The sequence below is a fragment of the Triticum urartu genome, chromosome 2A, assembly GCF_056163025.1.
Source record: "Triticum urartu cultivar PI428250 chromosome 2A, HENAU_Tu73, whole genome shotgun sequence".
NCBI classification, from domain to species: domain Eukaryota; kingdom Viridiplantae; phylum Streptophyta; class Magnoliopsida; order Poales; family Poaceae; genus Triticum; species Triticum urartu.
In genome coordinates, this window is record NC_141874.1 from 94,746,423 (window position 1) to 94,769,298 (window position 22,876).

At 43.8% G+C, this 22,876-nt stretch overlaps 2 protein-coding genes and 2 pseudogenes across 4 annotated transcripts; 1 reads left to right on the forward strand and 3 right to left on the reverse strand.

The window, feature by feature from the left end:
- Nucleotides 1-2,824: 2,824 nt before the first annotated feature.
- Nucleotides 2,825-8,696, forward strand: LOC125535982 (protein CHROMATIN REMODELING 35-like; annotated as a pseudogene). Its single transcript, XR_015615806.1, has 7 exons — nucleotides 2,825-3,005; nucleotides 3,852-4,461; nucleotides 4,780-4,872; nucleotides 5,327-5,560; nucleotides 6,069-6,236; nucleotides 6,597-8,358; nucleotides 8,463-8,696. The product of XR_015615806.1 is annotated as a protein CHROMATIN REMODELING 35-like (transcript).
- A 261-nt stretch (nucleotides 8,697-8,957) lies between these two features.
- Nucleotides 8,958-12,830, reverse strand: LOC125541119 (uncharacterized; annotated as a pseudogene). The gene is made up of 4 exons (XR_015615808.1): nucleotides 12,384-12,830; nucleotides 12,221-12,295; nucleotides 10,517-12,079; nucleotides 8,958-10,417 (listed from the first exon to the last, which is right to left on the reverse strand). The product of XR_015615808.1 is annotated as an uncharacterized LOC125541119 (transcript).
- A 1,419-nt stretch (nucleotides 12,831-14,249) lies between these two features.
- Nucleotides 14,250-17,184, reverse strand: LOC125541120 (uncharacterized). The gene is made up of 3 exons (XM_048704597.2): nucleotides 17,005-17,184; nucleotides 16,836-16,904; nucleotides 14,250-16,699 (listed from the first exon to the last, which is right to left on the reverse strand). Exons 1-3 carry the CDS (start codon nucleotides 17,086-17,088, stop codon nucleotides 14,450-14,452), a joined length of 2,403 nt encoding a protein of 800 aa, XP_048560554.2. The 5' UTR covers nucleotides 17,089-17,184; the 3' UTR covers nucleotides 14,250-14,449.
- A 3,024-nt stretch (nucleotides 17,185-20,208) lies between these two features.
- LOC125535983 (uncharacterized) lies at nucleotides 20,209-22,523 on the reverse strand. Its single transcript, XM_048699064.2, has one exon. It carries the CDS (start codon nucleotides 21,967-21,969, stop codon nucleotides 20,878-20,880), a length of 1,092 nt encoding a protein of 363 aa, XP_048555021.2. The 5' UTR covers nucleotides 21,970-22,523; the 3' UTR covers nucleotides 20,209-20,877.
- Nucleotides 22,524-22,876: the final 353 nt, after the last annotated feature.

Sequence of the window (22,876 nt, forward strand, 5' to 3'; positions counted from 1 at the left end):
TATTAGTGTCATGGATATGACACTAGTATAAGTTACTACCTTCATAATACAAAGTACTAACATAATACTAGTGCCATATATGACTTCATTTATTAGCTTGTAGACTCATATTGTCTTGGAAAACCCTATATTACAGTAACATATTATGTTACTACTTGTCATTAACTACTTGCCACATAGGCAAAAATTTCTCGGAGTGCGCTATGTTACTACTCTGCACTGTGTGGACTTTCTCTACTCCAGACTTTCTCTACTCCTACGGACATGATTACTTCTCGGAGTAACTTAATAAGGCTAGTAATTACGGGATTAGTTTTACTAGCGTTGTCGCCGCAGAGAAAGTCCGCACGAAGATAGAGGACGGAGGAGGAGAAATGCAGTGCGCGCGCCATGACAGCATCAGTGCAGTAGGACGAGAGAGAGGACGTCGAGATGAATGACGCTGGAAACTACTCCGGTGTAGTAGGACGCGGACAAGGAGGTCAAGAGGAACGATGTCGGCGTCGAAAGGGACGAATAGGAAGGCTATGAGGCAGATGACAGGAGAATAAATACAGTGTGCATGCCATGACGGCGCCAGTGCAGTAGGATCCTGGAGAGAAGGCCGGGATGAACGGCGACAATGATGACGCCATTGCAGCAAGACGCGGGAGAGGTGATTGAGAGAAACCACACCAGCCTATAGGAATGATTGAGCGGTGTCTTAAATCACACCACATATATGTATGGGAAACACTTGTAATCAGAAAACTTGCAACACGAATACTATGTGGAACTACGAGATTATGCTACTAATCAAAGTAAAATTCAAACGGTCGATCATGCACGACGATATTGACAAAATTCGTCCAAACGTGAACGCAAAATTAAGCATTTTTACAGGCGATGGAAACTACAAACCAATCACAAAAATAGAACCGTAATATTGATGTGCATCTTTTTTGTCTAGAGCTTATCTCAAATCAAGTCACCATTGTGTAGATTAGAAGGGAGAAAGAAGAAATAAGATTAGGAAGAAGGTTACTAGAGGTAGAAGAAGATAGCACATACAGGCTGTGTATTAGCTCGCATCCCTTCAGCCTCCTCTCTCATGAAATGGGCCCATCCATAGCTCATTGTGGCTCATCTCAGCCTAGCTCGCTGGAAACTGCCGATCTGAGCGTTCCCAGCGAGACTGACCCCAAGGTGCTTTGAGTTTCATACTATGCAGGTTCAACATTGAACACGAGAAACTAAACAGCCTAGTTTCATCCTGCATGAATCTGATTGATCTCTACGCAGGCTACCAAACACGTCTCTAGTGTGATATACAACACTAATAGAAGAGGCTACGGTATTCTTTCTCTAAAATACTTCCGCTACATTTTTAATAGTAGATGATTGTAATGATAATGCAGTAACATTTGTGATCATGCTGACAGTTGGACCGCGTTCTTGGACATTTGTATGGGGGCTGTTTATGTTAACCTGTACTTAGAGGACATGTTTTCAGCATGTCACATGGAAAATGCTGATGTGGCTCGTCTGTACGACTGTACTTGACAATGTATGGCGGATCAACTTCTTTGATCTCATCCCCTGCAAAAAGAAACTTCCTTGGTCTCATGATCTTTTTTGATATGGATGACGCCCTTTGGTAAGGTACGTAGTGAAGTCGTTTGAAGCTCCAAATTGCGGCACATTTAACTTGTTTTTGATCGCAGCAGTTGTTCCTTTTTTGTAAAGAAGAAACTTACATACCACTTGCTACCATGATTAGATTCATCATGAAACGAATTTTCATACTTTTTCTTAATATTGTGGACGTAGAAATTTTTTTCTCTGAACTTGGTCAAAATTAAAGAAATTTGACTTTCCAAAAAATAATACCACTTATATTTTGAAACCGATGGAATATTTAGTTGGGCGAATTGGGAAGATGATGGAGTGTGTTTTATTTTATTTATAATACAGTGATCTTGGTTATAATCCGGTAATTTGATGAGCCTTTTGTGGTGTGGTTTTGTATTATCCGCTAATCAATGTATATTCATGTGGGAAAATTCCAGCGTTGGTGGCTGCATATACTATATTAATGCTACAGTATCATATGGTGGCGCTTGTTTTTTCTAGATGATGGGAGGATGCGCCGGATTGATATATTTTGATAGGCCAGTTGTGGTTGATTAATTTAAAAAAATCATTGGGCCAGACCAAAATCGTAAACCAAATTTATAATTGAATACCTCAATTGAGCGAAAAAGCTTCCAAATTAGATAACACATGAAACTACAAGATTTTAACTGAAGAGCTCCTTGAGAAATTGTTGACCCATTCAAAACTGGGTAATGAATTCTAAATTGAAGATTTCAATTAATTAGGAGGCCTTAAAAATTAAAAAGCATAATGTATAGTATAAAAGAATTGAAATGCGAGAGTTTTGAGAAATTGTTGACCTAGTTAAAATTAAGTGATCCAATTTTAGTTGAAGGCCTCAATCGAACATGGGCTCTTTAAAGTCAAGAAGCATATTGTTAGACTGCTCACGGTGGAGAGTAATATAGAGTAGTAACTTGCCGATGTTATTAGTCTACTACCTTCATAGTGGGTAGTAACATATGAATGGTATTATGAAAGAGTTCATTTATTAAGCTATAGACTCATTATGCCTTAAAATGTGTGATGTTACACTAACTACCTAAGTTACCACAAACCCCTCTCTCCTTATTAATTAGCTGCAATCTTGTATTGAAATGTGTGATGTTACTAGTCTTATTGTGGGTAACAAACAAAAATTCGCTGCCTAGAAGTAGAAGAAGGTGGAAGGATCCGAGCGAGGGTCCAGGTCAGGTCATGTGAACGGACGGAACACCCAACAGCCGCACTGCACTTCACTTCTCCTCCACTCAAGCCTCGAGGAGGGCAAGAACAGAGCAGCTCCCGCATAGCCCCAGCCCCAGGCGACTCGAGAAATCGCCGGCAATCCGGCTCCGGCTCTCCAGATTCCTCTGCCTCTTCTCCTCAAGGTATCTTATCTTCTTCTTCCTGCCATTTCGCACCCACCGCATCCCACCCGTCTCCCCCTTTCGCTCCGTGCAGTTTTGGGGGTTTGGGGGGTTTTTGGACCGGCGCACCACGCCATCCGGGTCCGGGGCCGACGGTCAATTCGTCTCTCATTCGGGGTAGGATCATCTGTTTGGCCTTTGTCTGGAAGGTTTCTATGTTTAATTAGGCCCAAATCGAGTGCTTTCTTGAGGTCGGACGCGAGAAACTAAAAATCGCATCAGAACTGGGGTTTGGGGCAGCACCTAGGTTTGCCGCCGAGGCTTGCGAGCACCCAAATCTGTGGTCATCTTTAATTACGCTCCCGTTCATTCTGATGTTCGTGCTGGCTATCTGACAACAAACTGTGCTGGTTTATTCCATCTCCACTTTTGGTTCCTGAGGTTGGGAATTGGGATGGTTGGATTTGGCTGTGAGCTTTTGGTTCCTGCCGGTGATTATCTTCTGATTCAGAAAATGCATGCTCTTTTTGGTATGCTTGCTGCAGACTAAATTAGTGGGATTAGAATGGAAACATGGAATGTTGGCATTTAATTTGTGATGAAACAGTTCATCTTTCCTTGAATTTACAGATTTTTTGTTGTGTTTGTTACCAGAGTTTTTTTTTTCTTTTTGAGATAGTTTGTTACCAGAGCTAGTTATGCCCACACTTAAATGTTGACATCTGATGGGTCATGGTGTTTGCATGTACTCCCTCCGTAAAGAAATATAAGAGCGTTTAGATCACTAGTACAGGCAAGGGTGAAAGTACACAAACGATATTTTCAATGCACTCTATGCATTTCACTGTCTTTTGTTATCTTCTTCAGGATGGATCCTAGTAGCTGCAAAAGGCAGAAGCATGATACCGGGCATGATAGCACGCCAGGCACCCAGTCCCCGTCAAGCATCATAAGTCATAACAGATCTGTGCGTCTTAGGTTTCTCGAACGATTCGACGAGTTGAAGTATGGGAGTGCCACTGAAGATTACAAGGCAATTGAGAGAAAGAAGCACCAACTTATCAGCACCCTTGAAAAGCTGCAACAAGTACCTATCAAGTTGCCCTGTGCCAGCGCGGCGCTGGAGACATCAGATGCAGGATTACATGGTGCTGCACAAAGTGGGAAAAACATTAGTTCTGATAATATTGTCGACTTGGATCAGTATGATGTTGAAGATAATACCCATGGTAACATGGACAATACTGAGGCTCAGAAAACGGTCATTTTACTTGATTCTGATGATGAAGACATGGTTAAATCCTTCGGAGATGGAAATTTATCTGGTTCTAAGCAAAATGCTGATTTTACCCAAGATTGCATGCCGGCTGAGCAGCCTTGCCAAGACCAGGACATCATCATGCGCAATGATGAGAATATCAATTCTGAAGCTCTTGTAGTTGATCCAGGAAAGCGCAGCATGGGTATTGACAATGAGGTGCATTCAACTCATCATAAAAAGTCTCTGTTTTTCAATGCATCTAGTTTCCCTCAAACAATATTATATGGACAATTATGCATGTTTTTACTACCTGAATAAGAGAGGAGGCAATAGAAATTATTCCTTCTCATGATCGCAACAAATAGCTTACGTGATTATTAACAAAGCATTGATGGATTAAACCCATAGATCATCTTTTTAATGCACAACTGCCTCATAACCTAGTCAAGCCTCACCAACTGCTTAAAAGTATCGCGTTTGTCGAAACTTATGCCAACATGATAAGTACTGACTAATTGCCATCTATGTTTCAAGCCAAAGGAAATTGCTTTATTCGATGGCCATGATACTTCAGAGCCACAACAACTGAACAAGCAAGGACATGATCACATAAACATTCACAATGAGGTCTGCATCGCTGTTCACTCTTGAAATGATAATCAATATTGTTGTTGAATCATGTTTTTTTTCTATATTGTTCAATCAGAGAACTACTGGTAATTATCGAGCATGTTCATATATATGCCTAGATGCTAATACATATCATATCTCAATAACACCAGAAGTCCTTGGCCATTTTATTTTGTTATATTGCGCTTGAAGCAACTCAATGATGTCTGTGAAGAAAATTTCTAATATATATTTAATATCCTGCCTTTGCCCTGTTGAGTTATAGGGAAATTTGATTTTACTTTCATCATGTTTTCCAGAAAATATGCCCACTCAGTTTCAAAAAAGAAAAAGTGATTGATTGTTTCACATGTGACTATATGGGAGACAGTATTGTTTATTAATCACAATATCTGGATTGATGAATGGAATTGTTTTTCCCAGTAATGTTCACTATCTTGTATTTCAACAGAGTCGTGATGAGGAGAAAGAAACAAGGGAAGGAGAAGGTGAAGATGTCCAAAGTAAAGGCCACATGGAGAACAACAATATATCTGCTGTAGATTCTTATGAAATATCTTGTGAGGTCATACAAAGTGAATCCATGGAAGAGGGAAATTATAATCACATTGATACCATTGACAATCCAGTTGATGAGCTGGATGACCTTTGGAAGGACATGTCGGTTGCGCTGGCAATGTCGAAGGTACCTTTTTAATAAACTCATTTCAATCCATCTTCCCTTTATTTGTTTCTTATATCAAGTTAGATCTCAACATTTCATGAACCTCAGTGCCTAGCTCCCTTGATAAATTGTTTTCATGCCTGCACTAATGAAATGGTTCTCAGCCAGCACGCCCTATAGAATACAATATTTGTACTACATGCGTATAGCCGAGGACCATTTCTTCCTCTAGTACTTGATGTATATCATCAAAATTTAAAAAATGTTAATGTTGTCATCCCCATCAGTTATGTGACTCTATTTTGCACTTTATCACTGAAAAGTTTAGAGTTGGAGTACACGATCTTACTGGTTGTCTTGAAACAGCCAGTTTTTCATTTGCATCCAATCCTTTTTCGTTGTCACACATATTTTGATGCTTTACCATCATCATACTACTGTTTTGTGTTCCTTTATGCATTCACTTTGTATAGTTTTCTACCATTACTTGCTTTTTGATGAGTCTGACCAACATAGTTTATCTAACCAGACCATTGGAAGTGATCACAGTATTGTTCCGTCAGAGAAGAATAGTTCTGAAGTAGTGGATGATTGTCATCATGACTTCGTGATGAAAGATGATTTGGGCATTGTGTGCCGTGTTTGTGGTTTGATCCAGCAACGCATTGAGAATATTTTTGAGTTACAGTGGAAAAAGGTATGTAGTATCCGTCCAAATTAGTCCAATTTACTTTCTTGAATACTCCATTTGGCATCACAACTCCATTTGGTATGTAATATTTTTGAGTAATCTAGAGATAACTACTAAAAGATTCAAAGTACACAACTTCATTTGGCATCACAACATCAACTAGTTATACCGTCTTCTTGTCAATCAAATCATTGATGATTAGTTCTGGATGTCATCATTCATAAATTTTCTTCACCGGTTTATTTGTCATTAGTGATTAATAGATCGAACAAATTTCCTATACGAGCACCCATGACATGTGTTTTAGATTTTGACTAATTCAGTTCATTTTTGTTTGTTAATTTCTACTTTCTCTGTTCAAATCAGCGCAACCGATCCTACAGAACGTACCCGCAAGAACCCAGAAACTGCAACGATCTCGAGGCAACTACTAATCCTTCAGGGATATTCTTCAAGTTGCCCCTGGTACTCTGTCAATCCACCCTCAGCATTCAGAACGGATGAAACCTCACCAAGTGGAAGGTTTTAATTTCTTGATCAAGAACTTAGCAGATGAGAACAACCCTGGAGGTTGTATTCTAGCACATGCACCAGGTTCTGGAAAGACTTTCATGCTGATTAGCTTTGTTCAAAGCTTCCTGGCCAGATACCCGGCAGGAAGGCCATTGATTATCCTTCCAAAGGGCATTCTGGCAACATGGAGAACAGAATTTGTCCGTTGGCAAATTAAGGACATGCCCATTCCACTGTATGACTTCTACTCCTCCAAAGCTGATAGCCGGTCTGAACAACTCGATGTTTTGAACCTGTGGGAAGAAAACAGAAGCATATTGCTGCTAGGGTATCAGCAATTTGCATGCATAGTGTCGGATCAGACGAATAAAGCAGAAGCAGTCATGTGCCAAGAGAAGTTGCTGAAGGTCCCGAGTCTTGTCATTCTAGATGAAGGCCACACTCCGAGAAATGAGCAAACTGACCTACTCAATGCACTTGGAAGTATAAGGACTCCTAGAAAAGTTGTGCTCTCAGGAACCTTATTTCAGAATCATGTCAAGGAGGTCTTCAACATCTTGAACCTTGTCCGGCCAAAATTCTTGAAAACGGAGCGATCTCGTGGGATAGTGAAGCGCGTACTAAGCAAGGTGGACATGTTGGGGAAAAATGCAAGGTCAAGGAACATTTCAGATAAGTTCTGTGATTTGATTGAAGAAAACCTTCAGAAGGACGCAAATGATAAAATGAGAGCGATGATCATCGAGAGTCTACGCGAGCTAACTGCAAACGTGCTCCACTATTATCAAGGCGAGCTTTCGGAGGAGCTACCAGGACTTTTGGACTTGACTGTTTTTCTGAAAATGAGTACTGAGCAGGAAGAGGTCCTGAGGGGTTTGGTGGGACTGGGGAAATTCAGCAAAAGTGCAAAATGCAGTGCTGTTTCTCTTCATCCATGCTTAAAGGATATCCAGAACATTAAAGACAAGAACCGAGATATTGTCGTTGAGAAGATCGGTTCCATCATGCGTGGAATTGATATCAAAGTTGGGGCAAAGGCAAAGTTTATATACAATTTGTTGTGTCTGTCAGAAGCTGCAGGAGAGAAGGTACTCGTGTTCAGCCGGTACGTGCGTTTTCTCATTTTCTTGGAAATGCTGATCGTAAGAGAGAAAGGATGGGTTCCAGAGATGCACATTTTCAGCATGACCGGTGAATCAACTCCAGACCAGCGAGACAAGGCGGTCGAGAGATTCAACCAATCACCAGACGCTAAGGTTTTCTTCGGTTCCATCAAGGCATGCGGCGAGGGCATCTCCCTCGTCGGTGCGTCGCGGGTTGTCATTCTGGACGTCCATGAAAACCCTTCCGTGATGCGCCAGGCGATCGGTCGTGCTTTCAGACCAGGTCAGACCAAAATGGTGTACTGCTACCGCCTTGTCGCTGCCGACTCGCCGGAAGAGGAGGATCACAACACGGCCTTCCGAAAGGAATGGGTGTCCAAGATGTGGTTCGAATCAAACGATCTTTGTGGCAATGATGATTTTGAGCTTGCCACTGTGGACGTTTCAGAGAGCGGTGACAGGTTTCTCGACAATGAGGCGTTGCGACAAGATATCAAATCTCTATACAAAAGGTATGTGTATCCTAATCGTGCGAACGAATCTCATTAAACATTTTGTTTTTCTGCTAGGATGTTGAATGCATCAATGAGTACACCAAACGTCGTTTTCTTTGCAGGTGAATGGCAGTGGCAGGCGCTAACGAACCAGTGAGAGAAAGAACCCGGGCAGGAACTGAAGTTTGAACTTTCTATGCTTCTTTCAGTGTTTTGCTAATCGTCTTAATCGTATTTGTATGAAGAGATATAAGAGGGTACAAGTCTAGTAGTACAAGTATTTGCAGTCTGAAATGCTAAAAGTGTCTAGTGGACATGTATATCATTAAAAAAGTCAAATTATTTTGAAGTTTTTATGATTTTATTGTTCATCCCTGGAGCCAAAACGCCACCCTTGATTGCGGATTGCTGCAAGAACATCCTTACTTCGTGTTTTTTTTTCCTGAGGCCTTGTTCGGTTAAACCTCTCTTGGAGAGGATTGATGGGGAACTTGACTTGTAGGGGATTTAATCCTCTCCAATCCCCTTCAAACCCCTGAACAAGCTCTGTAATTTTCGGGGGAATTACACAACCGTTACCGCTAGACAGTGTAGATCTCGAGGGAAGCTCAGCACTGTAATTTTCAGTCGAAAAGTGCCCAGCTCCCTGTGTTTTGCAACACAAGAATAGTTGGTTCAAATTACTTATCAGTCTAATCAAACTACTTAGCTAGTTCGATAAAGTTAGGTATAGATGTCATGAACACTAAAAAAAACGTTCTGAAGGAAAACAGACACACAACAAAAACAACTGCACATCAGTGTTCAGAATGGTCCTGGAAACAGGCAAACAGTGGTGCTATCATGGAACGCTAAACAGAAAAATTCAGCAGGGCTAGCAATGGGAGAAGCTTCAACATATACATTCCCCATGCAGTCATGATGAACACAACAGTAGCAAAGAATTGACATACGACGCAACATTATCATTTCTGCGGTTTACTCTGTTTATTTTAGCAACACTTAATAACAAGTCTCTGTAGACTGGTTCCTCTTAGCAGTTTCTGTAGACTGGAACTCTGAAGTCTGTCACCGGAAGAAATGAGGACAAATATTAAAATTTATTTGTGGTTGAAAATAAGATATTGCAGCATCCTTGCTTGCTGAGACAAACATATCTGAACAATAAATGATGTCGTCTGGAATGATTTGGCATTTGAGAATAGATTAGTTCCAAGAAAATTATCAAACTGTAACCAGCTAGAGAAGTACTCCCTCCGTCCCAAAATAAGTGTCTTAACTTTGTACTAACTTTAGTACAAAGTTGTACTAAAGCTGAGACACTTATTTTGGGACAGAGGGAGTAAATGAAAGATGCCTGAAATTCAGTTTTCATGAGAATATAAGCACTGCAGATAACATAGAGATTCAGAGTTTACATAGGATGAGCTCAACAGCAACTACTACGTGCATATTAGGGTCCAAAATATGAATAAATTGGAGTCTGACAGATAATAACAGAAGTTTAAATTTGATTAGGTTCTTCTGAGCGTGTTGTGGTTCCTTGATTATCTTCAGTTGATCCATTTGCAGTGCTGCATTGTGGCTCTAACTCCTCCATGACAGTTGCTACGCAGTTGGATGTTACAAAAACAGGCAGACCACACTCCAATCTTTTGTCTGGGATCCAGGTAGTTGTGCATCCAAATGGCATGATATTTCTGTAGTCGCGTGAGATCTTAGATTCATCAAAATTAACACTCCAGGTCCTACCTAGGTAGGGCAGGCTGTAGTATGGGGACATGTATGTAGCAGAGCTAACCCCAATCTTACAACAGATGGCGATAACATGAGAGCAAGGCTTGTGAAGTAGCTGCGGCTTGCTGCATGAACAGGTGGCAGTTTTTTCAACTGTGGATCCTTCAGACTTATTCCTGCTGAGGGTATAGTCCGACTTCAGGTGAACAGTCACCTCCCTCTTCCTTCCCTTAACTGTAAACTTCCGATCCAATACCTCACCACGAGCATTCTTCTCATCGGCGTACTTATACGTAAGTGTATGCGTCTCAGATTTCTGCATTTTGGAATTCATGTCAACCTGTACACATTCCGGGAAGTTAATTGATGGGTTGCCGATTGCTTTGTTTGCTGCAGCACTTGTGTTTTCAAAGTACTTTACCAAGCGCAGGAATGTTACCTCCACTATCGCACTGAGCGGAAGGCATGTGATACCTTTCAACACAGGGTCGTTCTTATATACATCAGCTATATCACTGCCCATGATGCCATACCTTGCTCCATCTCTGTCATATGCCAGTGACCACTTCTCCTTTGGTTTCAGACTGATCCAATCAGAGAACTTTGTTATCTTTCCTTTGGTGTCATCGGCATGATCTTCTTCCTTCCCATCCTTCACAGAATCATGTTGGTTACATTGGCTTTGTGCCTCAAGGTCTGCCACCTCATGCTTGACTGATTCCTGCTGCATTTTCCCACTAGCGCCACGTTCTTTCTCCGCCATATATGTGGACGTTAACTCGTCTAGCTCCTTCCAGATTTTACCAAACTTATGGCGTCGCTTCTGCTGGCAAAGTTTCTTGAACATCAGCAGCAGCTTCTTGTCGCCAAAATACGCAAAGAAGTTTTCAGCAAGGTCTTCCATGCATCACCGGCTTTCTGCTTTACGCCACTGTCGATATTCGTATTTCAGAAGGTCTTCCACAGCATCAATCAACTCCCTTTTGTAGTCGTGTATAATGCACACATCAGACTGATGCACCACTGCCCGCTCCAAATTCCTAAGAAACCACAACCAACTTTCCTTGGTCTCACCCTCAACGATAGCACATGCTACTGGAATGGAAAAATCATTAGCGTCCAATGCCACAGCAGTCAACAGCATCCCTTGATATTTCCCACATAGTGGTGTGCCCTTGATGCATAGCACAGGGCGACAGGTACGGAAGGCCTGCAAGCACTGTCCAAATGCCCAAAACATACGCTGCAGGACTCGGAAACCCTTACACCCTGCAACCTCTTCATCCTTGATGTCTACAAAGCAACCAGGGTTCTTGCGTGCTATTTCCTTAAGCAACCTTGGGGCAAAGTTGTGTGAATCATAAAAGGTGCCGAATTCCCTCTCCAGAGCAAACTGTCTTGCCCTCCACGCCTCAGCGGGACTGATCTTCTCGCCTAAGGGTCCAGTGAGATAATGTACCAATTCCTTGGCTGTCATCGTCAGGTCATCCACAAGGTCACGGAAGGCATAGCGACTACTTGCCAGGCACTCCGTCCCAGGCAGCACAACAGTGGCCAGTTGAGAGTAATCATCATGTACGGCTTTGAGCAAAATGGCGTAGTGCCTGGCCTCAGAGGATTGCACATACAACATGAACTTCTGTGTCACATGTTTTTTTCTCTTCAATTTATTTGCAAAGGAACTCCAGCATTTGTCAGTACAAAACTCATTCATGCCCCACGGGTAGTCCTCCAAACAACAGTCTGGTTCGGAGGACTCTTCGTCGAAGAAATCAGTTTTGCGTTGCTTGAGGAACCCCTTGATATCGAGATCTTGTGTTTCTGGATGGAGCCGGAACAGCCTGAAGATCCAGAGCTGTAGATCCACCAATGACATGGACTGTGGCTGCAGCGGTAGCTCGCCGATTAAGTGAGCACATTTGTCTTCTAAATCGTTGCCACGCACGCGAGAAAACGGTGCTCTACATCCATAGTACACAGGCATCTGAATCGGCTCCTCGACCTACACCATCAAACAATGCCACAATACACATGGAAGAGATTCAGACGAATGAAACAACCAAGTAAGTACTGGGGACAAATTCAGACTAACTAAAGTACCACTATCAAGTGAGTTGATGGATGGGTACAGTGAACTACAGACCTGCGTCTTGCGAGGCTTGCTGACAGCCTTTGCCGTCGCCAGGGCCTTCCGCTTCCTCGCGCTCGCGGCGGTACCCTGCGAGATCAGAAGACGCAGATCTTCAACAAAACGGGCGGCGGCGAATCAATCGAGTGGTACCCGGAGGGCGGCGAGGAGAGCGTACCGGCTGGGGGACGGGGAGCGCGTCGGGGCCGGCAAAGGAGGGGGCTTCAGCGGCATCGGCACCGGCGCGTGCTTCGTCCATCGCCGGCTTCGTCGGAGCAGGGTTGCCACCGTCAGTGCCGAGGCCGGCGTGGGTTTCCATCTCTTTCTGTTCGCGCATTTGGGGAATGGGGAATGGGACGAGGGAGGGTTTTCCCTCGCTTCTGGAGTTTTTCCCTCCATTTTCTCGTGATGGGCCGCTCGTCCCATCACGGTTGTACCTGGGCTGTGAGAAGGCTCAGCATTTCCATTTGCTGTGGGCTCTCGTCCCCACTGAGAAAGAACTCTCCCAAATTGTCTCAAAAAAGAACTCTCCCAAAAAAGCTCGCAATATTCTCTCAAAAACAAAAGCTCACAATAAAACAGCAGACACCCCTAGAAGAAACAGTACAAGATGGAAACCATGTTACAGTGGAAACATGTACAAATTTGAAGCTGAAAATCATTTGGGTGGTATGAACAATGAAAAATTCAGCAATGAATAGTGACAAAAACTGCAACATTTTTTTGACCTAACTATTCATGGAAAACTTGTTTTTTTTTTATTTCTTGACTCCCAAATGAATATAGATTTGACTATCAAAATTTTCAATGTATTTGGTAAAAAATAAATAAGTTTGACTTCTGACAAAACTGAAACTTCAATTAATTTGAAACGGAACGGGTTGAATGGAAGATCCTTACCGCCATAATATAATCGTATAATCCAAGACATCAATTTAACAGAAAATGGTGGATTTCCTAATACTAAAATATGTTATTTAACACCATATTTTCCTATCATTATCATGAATAGAAAATACCATCATCACCTAGCAAACACATCTCTTCCCGAGCACGGATACGACATGCCCCGGCGTTAAAACCTACTATTTATCTTTAGTTCTCGTGGGAAGTAATCACTGAGATTATCACCACCAGTAGCAACGGTCGTAGGGTGATCATAGCACACCGTGAAAAAAAGGAATAGTTCAGCCGTCCAGGTCCATGTGCTTTCAGTCAAAATCTTTCCGGGCGAAAGTGATTTTAATCATTTAATGGACATGGTTGTTGGCCTGTTCCAACTGAAGAATGGTTGATTGATTTTGTATATTCATTATTCACCAGTCTAATCAAGCAACTTAGCTAGTTCGATGAGGTTAGGAATAGGTGCCATAAACACCAAAAGAAAAACGTACACATAAGAAGAAGAACCGAGTTCAGAATGGTCCTCTGTTTGTAGATGTAAAGTTCAGAAAGATCTTGGAAATTGTTTCATCATCCAATACTCAGCATAAAAATGCAACAGAACTGCAGAAAAATGCATTATGATTCTTTATGGTCTGTTGTTTCGTCACTGAACACACGGCGGAAAAAATGCAGCAGGAAGTTACTTTCCTCCTGAGAAAAAAAAACATGATGAATGATGAAGAACAGTAGCAAATAATTGACCAACAATGCAACATCATCTCTGTGCATATCATTTATTTTCAATTTAATGATGAATAGGCAGTATTCATTCAGTTTCTCGCGGGAAAAGCCATAACATCATTATATTTGTTTTTGGAAAGACCAACTTAACACAGGTAAATGTGCTAACACAGCAAACTGAAAGCAGCATCTCAACACCTGATGGCAAATCTGTAGACTGGCTATTTAAAAAAAATGTAGACTGGAACTCTGTACCGCATTTGCATATGGATTCAGAGAAATTGTTCACAATGCACAGATCTTGGCAACATTATTGCTTGCAGTGAAAAACATGTTTAAACAAGAAATGATGTCTTCTAGAATGATTTGGCATTCGAGCATGCAAGAGTTCCAACAAAATTATCAAACTGTAACCTACTGGAAAAATAATAATAATAATAATAATAGAGGGGTTGATTTGCAGTCACCCATGGGCGTAGTAACCATATGCCTAAAATTCAGTTTTCATGCACTGCAAATAATACCAGAGGTTCAGAGTTTACATAGGATAAGCTCGACAGTGACTACTGCATATTTAGGGCCCAGAATATTAATAGCTTGATAGGTGATAACAGAAGTTTAAATCTCATTAGGTTCTTCAGTGCGTGTTGTCGTTCCTTGATTGTCTTCAGTTGATCCATTTCCAGTGTTGTGTTGTTGCTCTGACTCATCCGCAACAGTTTCTAGGCAGTCTGATGTTACAAAAACAGGAAGACCACACTCCAACATTTTGTCTGGGATCCAAGTTGTTGTGTTGCATTCAAATGGCGTGATATTTCTGTAACCCTGTGAGATCTTATATTCATCAAATTTTCCACTCCAGATACTACCTAGGTAGGCCAGGCTGTAGTATGGAGACATGTATGTAGCAGTGCTAACCCCAATCTGACAACAGACGGCGATGACATGAGTGCAGGGCCTGTGAAGCAGCTGTGGTTTGTTGCATGAACAGGTGGCACTTTCTTGTATTGTGGATTTGCCAAACTTACTTATGCTTTCCGATTTCAGGTGAACAACCTCATTCTTCTGCCTCGATTGAACTGTAAAATTCCGAAACTGTTTCTCCTGGAAAACATTTCTGTTTTTGGTGTCTAGGCAAATCACGCGATGCATCTTGGATTTCTCCATTTTTGAATTCATGTCATCCTGGACCCGTTCAGGAAAGTTCATTGATGGGTTGCCAATTGCTTCATTTGCTGCAGCACTTGTGTTTTTGAAGTGCTCTACCAAGCGCAGAAATGTCACCTCCACTATCGCACTGAGCGGAAGGCATGTTATCCCTTTCAATACAGGGTCATTCTTGTATATATTTGATATATCAGCGCCCATGATGCCGTACCTAGCTCCCTTTGTGTCATGCACCAGTGACCGCTTCTCCATTGGTTTCAGACGGATCCAGTCAGAAAACTTTGTTACCTTTCCTTCGTTTTCATTGGCATGATCTCCTTCCTCCTCAGAGTCCACTGAATCAGGTCGGTTGCATGGGCTTTGTGCCTCCAGGTCTGCCTCATCATGCTGGACTAACTCTTGCTGCATTTCCTCACTAGGACCACCTTCTCTCTCTGATGTATATTTTGTTGTCAACTCGTCGAGCTCCTTCCAGATTTTAACAAACTTATTTAGTCGCCTCTGCTGACAAAGTTTCTTGAACATCAACACCAGGTTCTTGTCACCAAAATATGCAAAGAAGTCTTCGGCAAGGTGTTCCATGCACCACCGGCTTTCTACTTTCCGCCATTGTTGTTGGTCGGAACTTAGAAAGTCCTCTATAGCATCGATCAACTCTCTTTTGTAGTCATGTATAATGCAAACATCCGATGGATGCCTCACTGCTTGCTCCAAATTCCTAAGAAACCACATCCAGCTTTCCTCGGTCTCCCCCTCAACGACGGCACATGCTACTGGAATGGAGTAACCATTAGCATCTAATGCTATAGCAGTCAGCAACACCTCTTGGTATTTCCCGCATAGTGGTGTGCCTTTAATGCATAGCACAGGGCGACAATGATTGAAGGCCTGCACACACTGCCCAAAAGCCCAAAATATACGGTGGAGGACTCGAAAGTTGCTACATCCTGCAACCTCTGCATCCTTGATGTCTACAAAACCCCAAGGGGTTTTACATGTTATGTCCTTAAGTAACCTTGGGGCAAAGTTGTGTGAATCGTAAAATGTACCAAACTCCCGCTCCAGAGCCTTCTGTCTGGCCCTCCACGCCTCAGGGGGGTTCATCTGCTCGCCATAGTGTTCTGCGAGATAAGCTATAATTTCCTTAGGTGTCATTGACAGGTCTTCCACTAGGCGGAGGAAACGGAAGTTAGAAGTTGTCAGGCATTTCGTCCCAGGAAACACAACCCTTGCCAGCTGAGAGTAATCATCGTGCACGGCTTTGAGCAAAATACCATAGTGCTTGATCTCAGAGCATTCTGCATACAACATGAACTTTTGTGTCGCATTCCTTTTCCGCTTTAACTTATTGGCAAAGGCACTCCAGCACTTGTCAGTTTGAAAATAGCGTGTGTCCCACGGGCAGTACTCCATATACCAGCCAGGTTCGAAGTCGTCGAACAAGTCAGTTTTCCGTTGTTTGATGAACCCCTTAATAGAGAGAGCTTGTGTTTCTGGATGGAGCCGGAACAGCTTAAAGATCCAGAGTTGCAGATCTACCAACGACATGGACTGCGGCTGCAGTGGTAGTTGGCCGATAACGTGTGCACAATCTTTTACTCCAGGAGAAATGTATGAAGAATCAACTAAATCATCGCCTTGCACGCCATAAAACTCTTTGGTTCGTCCATAGTATACAGGGATCTGAATGGGTTCTTGAGCCTACACCAAACAATGGCAGCACATAGATGGAACAAATTCAGTTTAGGCGAATCAAACAAGCAAGCAAGATTATTGCGGCGGCAGGTTATAAATGACTTATTTGGCACAGTACAGTACAGTGCGGTACAGTACAAACCTGCTGCTTCCGAGGCTTCCTCGCCGTGGCTGCCGGGGCCTTCCGCTTCCTCGCTCCGGCGGCGGCACCCTGCGAGCTCAGAAGTCAGAACACACAAACTTCAACAAAAGGGGCGGCGGGGAATGGATCGAGTGGCACGCCGAGGCGGAGTGCGGCGAGGAGAAGGTACCGGGTTGGAGGCGGGGGCGTCGGCGCCGGTACGGGAGGCGGAAGAGTCGGAGGCGTAGGCGTAGGGTTCCTCCGCCGTCTCCATGGACGGCTTCGAGTATCGGCGGCGGTTTCGAGCTTGGCAGTGGAAAGATTGGGAGGAGCTCTTTTTTTTTCAGAACGGAAGAGCTTTCCCTCCGTTTTCTGGCGGAGAGCAAGGGCCAGGCCTTGTTCAGCATGGGCCGCTGGCTCTAGCTTTCTTTTGCTTGGGCTCTGGGCTTTGCATTTCTTGAAGGCCCCCGTGCAGCACGCCAACGTTTTGCTGTCGTGTTATCCGGGACTGAGCTGGTGTTCAGATTCGGGAAAACGAAGTACAGAAAATGGAGAAGCTTCAACGCATACATTCCCCACGCAGGAATGACGCAATATTACCTGGTTCTAATGAATCAGCAGCATTTCTGCCAATTTCTCTGGAAAAAAAAAGAGTCAATTACATCACAGGTGTCTAAACTTGACAAGAAATTTTACTTTTGGTGCTGAAACTTGTGGTGTACAGATATGTGGTGACAGAACTTGGCTTCGTGGTGCATATACGGTCCGAATCATGTTTGCATACGTACTGAGCGCTGACGAGGCGCGGGACCCTTTGTCAATGTCTGGAAGGCGCGGTAGAGGCATGTGGCCTGTCTATTTGCGGCGAGGCGCGGGACCCTTTGTCAATGTCTGGAAGGCGCGGGTAGAGGCATGTGGCCTGTCTATTTGCGGCGAACCCCCTGGAAGTTTTATTTTTGACACGAAAAAGAACATGCGGCCGCATATTTCCCTCAGTTCCATCTCAACATCCTACTGGTAACATGCGCAGGGCTTGCACTAACAGATCTTTGGTTCGAATCCCGGTCGTCTCCCAATTGTTTGTGTATGCAGTTTTGGCAATAAAAAATCAGTTTCCTCACTATAAAATCAGAGAACAGCATAGGCATCAGTTTGTTCTGGAGATGTTATATACAGTTTTTGATAGCAAAATTTCAGTCAGTACAAATTCAGAAAATGCAATTTGTGTATGCAGTTTTTGACAGCAAAAAATCAGTTTTACTCAGTACAATTTCAGAGAAAGCATAAGCATAATTTTTTTCTGGAGATTGCACATACAGTTTTTGATAGCAAAACTTCAGAAAATGCATTTTTGTCAGTAACACAGGAAACAAAAAACATAAAAAAAATTGCTCACTATAAATTCAAGGCTAACAGCATCACACTTCATTTAGTGTGACACAGGAAACATCACACTTCATCTCTCTCATGCTATCATGGCAAGGCTATCAGCATCACACTTCATTTAGTGTGACACCGGAAACATCACACTTCATCTCTCTCATGCTATCATGGCAAGGCTATCAGCATCACACTTCATCTCTCTCATTCCTTCACTTAGTGTCCTTCCAGGCTGACACCAGTATACATCATGCTGCCCTATCTCTCTATCATAGCCTAGCTGCTTCACAAAGTCTTCAATCCACAGTATAGACCAAGTGTCACAATCACAATGATCAATCCAATCAACTTCATAGTCAATGTAGCTGTTGTTGTTGCCAATTCCACAGAAGAATCCTTTGTGATGAATTTCTATTGTGAAATGCCCATCAAAATCATCTACAATTCAGAGAATGCAAAAACATTCAGTTCACTGAGAAAATCTTCAGTTAACACTGCTTTAAATTGATAAGATTTTCACTTGGAAGTGCCAAATAGTAACAGCAAGCAAACATGTTCATTTAAGTAACAGCAAGCAAACTGCTGTACCCACATCCTACTATGGGAGTACGCATTGTTTACTACTGGATCTTCAATTAGTAAACATGTTAACTGAAGATCCACTAGTAAACATGTTCATTTAAGTGTCACAAATTTCCTAACTTTCAAAAATGAACTGCTGTACCCACAACCACTGTCAAAATATTCAGTTAGCTACTGTCGAAAAACTCAGTTAGCTACTGTTGAAAAATTCAGAAATTCAGTTAGCTACTGTCGAAGCATTCAGTTAAGTATAGTTCATGAAAATTACAAACTTCTGTACCCACATCCAATGTTTTCACAGGAGAAAACATGTTCTAACAATCTTCTACAACGGGTGGCTAATTTCTGAGGCATATCTCAATATTCACGTTCACAAAACAGAGCCCTTTTTAACCCAGGAGAAACCATGTACAGAACCTGCACTATGGATGGATGTGAAGGGGGTCTGCTCGCGCCTTCCAGCTACTGACAAAGGGTCCCGCGCCTCGCTGGCGCGCCTCGTCAGTGCTAAGTACGTATGCAAACACGATTCTGACCGTATATGCACCACGAAGCCAAGTTCTGTCATCACATATCTGTACGCCACTAGTTTCAGCACCAAAGTGAATTTTCTTGCCAAGTTTAGACACCTGTGGTGTAATTGACTCAAAAAAAAGCAGCAATAACATGAGGAGAAAATGACTCTATTTAAGAGGTTTCTGAAGACATCACCAGCAATAACATAAGGAGGAAATGTATGAAAATAAGGGATTGGACTTGGATTCAGAGAAATTGTTCAGCATGCTCATTTCTTTGCATCACCCTTGCTTGCAGAGAGGAACATATCTAAACAAGGTATGATGGGCAATTGAGCACGACAAAATCATCGAACTGTAACCAACTACAGTAGAAAAGAAATAAGAAACGAGTTATTTTGCAGTCTCCCATGGGCATAGTGACCACTAGAGATTCAGGGTTACATATGACAAACTTGATAGCAAACTCGATAGTCGCTTTCCACACAAAAATTCCACTCCAGGTCCCTTGGGTTACTGGGTAACTTTAACATGGTGGAATTTGTAATATTCAAATGGACATGAAAATTTCTTAGGGGGGCTGGATATGCAAGACTGCTATTGCACATAATTCGAATGAAAAGCTAACATGATCTGAGAAAAGCCAAACCTATTTGTCAAATAGCTGCAATATGATGCAACCTTTTTCACATACTTGAGAATTAGATTACATTATCTCAAACCAAAAAAAATCTTCTAACCAAGAACTGTTCCAAACATGGTTATGTGCTTTACCACTCAAACGAAGTATTGTGAAATAAGAGATGAATCCATTGCATCCGTGCTTCAGCACACACTTTTCCGACTAGAGCAGTAGAATGTTTTAATAAGTCATAGATGCATACAACAATCATATACACAGAAAGTTACTCGAATGCTCTGCACAAATTCAGGCCAACAACATTTTATTCATATCTGAAATCGATTACAGTGCGACTTGATAGTCGATACATTGAGGACTTGCTTAGCTCAAAGCTTCACCCGCACATACACACAAGAGTTCACTAACCAATGTTACTCAGTCGGAAACTGCAACTTTAACTCACCAAGACGCCCAATGCCTAAGAATCCAGTTCAGCCAAGATTAATTTTACAGGAGAGTCAGCATAGTCTCCAGACGCTAGGCAGCTCACATGATTATGTGTGTATCGACAAGTTCAATTCTACTCCTTTTTCCTGCTACAAGCCGGGTAGCAAACGGGCGTTTTGGATTTTGCGGCGAGTGCGTCTTACGCTCTGTCTCGTGCCGGAATTGCAGTACATGAGTTTCCTTTTTAGGCTCATCTGCTTTACTTTGATTTATTGAAAATGCCCTTTATTTACTTAAACCCTTAACTTAGGACCAGGTGTGGATGTAGTGTAACTATGCCGTACACATCTTAACAAGATTTTTGCTGCCTAGCTAGATGGAGACTCTGCTGACACACTAGTAAAATTACTAATGACTGAACGGGATTCAAAGAACACTAGAAATCTTGGTAAGCAAGTGCAGAACCTAGAGATGCAAAGATTAAATGAAACTTATGTGTGCATGGTTTAGGAAGCAACTAAAAGACCAGGGAAGGCGTAATACCACTGGACGCAGCCAAGGAATTGGTTGCTTCCTTGGTGCTGTGGATTTGCATCGCTTGAGCAAAGTCCCGTCGACGAGCCATCTCGAGGAGGTGAGCTTGATAACGCCATGCTTGCTGTCGTGCTTGGAGCAGCTCCTCAGGGGACTTGGTCACGTCGGAGTAATGGATCCACGGGTCGTTGAACTGCACGGTGTCCGCCATCTGCTCCACCTTTCGCCGGGCCTCCGCTCGGCTGCGCTCGATGTCGCGCCGACGGCTGGCCTCTTCTTCGGAGGCAGAGCGAGCCTTGTCGAGGCGAGCCATGGTGAGGCGAGCGTTCACGATCAGTTCGCGCATGCTGATCTGCGGCTTCGGTTGCACACTGGGCGCAGCAGCAGTGGCAGGCAGTGGTGTAGAGCCGACGAAAGAGCAAGCCTTGGAAGCGACCTGACGAGAGACCTTCTTCACAGGCGCAGCAGCAGTGGCAGGCAGGCAGAGTGGAGCCTTGGAAGCCGGGCGCTTGCGGTGGTAGCAAGCGGACTCCTCGTCTTCAGCCATCTGGCGCCCACGGGCACGGATCGCGCACCGGACGTCCCCGGGGTCAGCACCAGCAGCGGCCGGCAAGGTGGTGGCAGTATCAGAGGCATCGAAGGAGCCGGGCATCGCCGGCGCATGGCTGCGTTCTCCGTGGTTGACACACCAGACACGGACGGGATCAACACGGGCCGCCTTGGCAGGAGCAGCGACATCAGATGCGGCCGTGGCGGCGTGGTGATGGGGACGCCCTCCATGGTCGACGCCGTAGCGGCGGAGTTCTTGGGCGGCTGCGGCGGCCTCCTTGGCGAGGCCGTCTTCCTCGAGGCGGCGCTGGAAGTCGGCGTCCCAGCGGGCGAGGGACTCCCGGGACTCACCGGTGGCCTTGGCAAGGCTGTGCTTGGTCCAGTACTGGAGCACCCTCTCGAGGGCGCGCGAGGACACCCGCGTCTCCAGCGGGAGGGCTTGGGCGGCGGCCAGGCGATAGTCCCACGCCGGAGCGACGAGCACCTTGCCGTCGGAGCTACGGAGCTGGAGCACCTTCGCCGCCATCGATGGCGTGTCCTGGATTGGATCTGGGGATCGGGGAGGGAGGCGAGCGATTCGAGTTGGAGCCGCTGCCCCCACCGCAAGCGCTTTTATTCATCGGAGAGCTCCTGGTTCTTGCCGGAATCGGATTACCAGCTGTCGCCAGTCGCCGGCTGAACTGGAAATGAACTCGAACTCGAATTCACAGGGGGCAGTGTACCCGAGCTCCGCGGCGCTAGCCATGGAGATCTTCAGGTGGCGCGCTCGCTGATTTCCCAGAGATCCCCGAACCGCAGCTCCCCCCGGCGCGAGGAAGACGGCTGCATCCCTCCGTCCGCTGTCGCGCCCCGCGCCGCCTCATCCCTCCGTCAGCCGGCGCGCCCACACGCGGGGCTCTGTTCCTCTGCTCCTTTCTTGGCTCCGGCCTCTCGGGCTCTGCTGCTGCCGAGGGCATTTTTTTTACATTATCAAGACTTCTATTCCTCAAATGATCAACATATCGTTTTACAAGTGCTTGGGAAATAAAGATGGGCATAGAATCACGAAAAATGCCTGCAGCTACCGAGCTCCAGTGCTCTTGGTATTTGAAATTTTTTTAAAACACACTTCGGATGCTTAAAAAATCTTAAAACAAATAAGTGAATATGTACACATGTTCCTAAGGCCTGGTAAAAATCTGGAAAGAAATACATTGTATTTTAGGAAATACAAAAAAATTGACAGAAATAACACCCTTTTCCTCCTATATACTGTCAGAAATTTGTTTCTTTCTATAGCGCAAAACAAAACGAGATTTGTACCAAAACTTTCCACGGGTATTCAAAATGTATATATGTATCCTCGAAAAAATTCACATTTTTTGAAACTTCCAAAACATGAATTTCAAATTGTTCAAATATAGAGAGCACTGGAGCTCGGGTGCTACAACGCC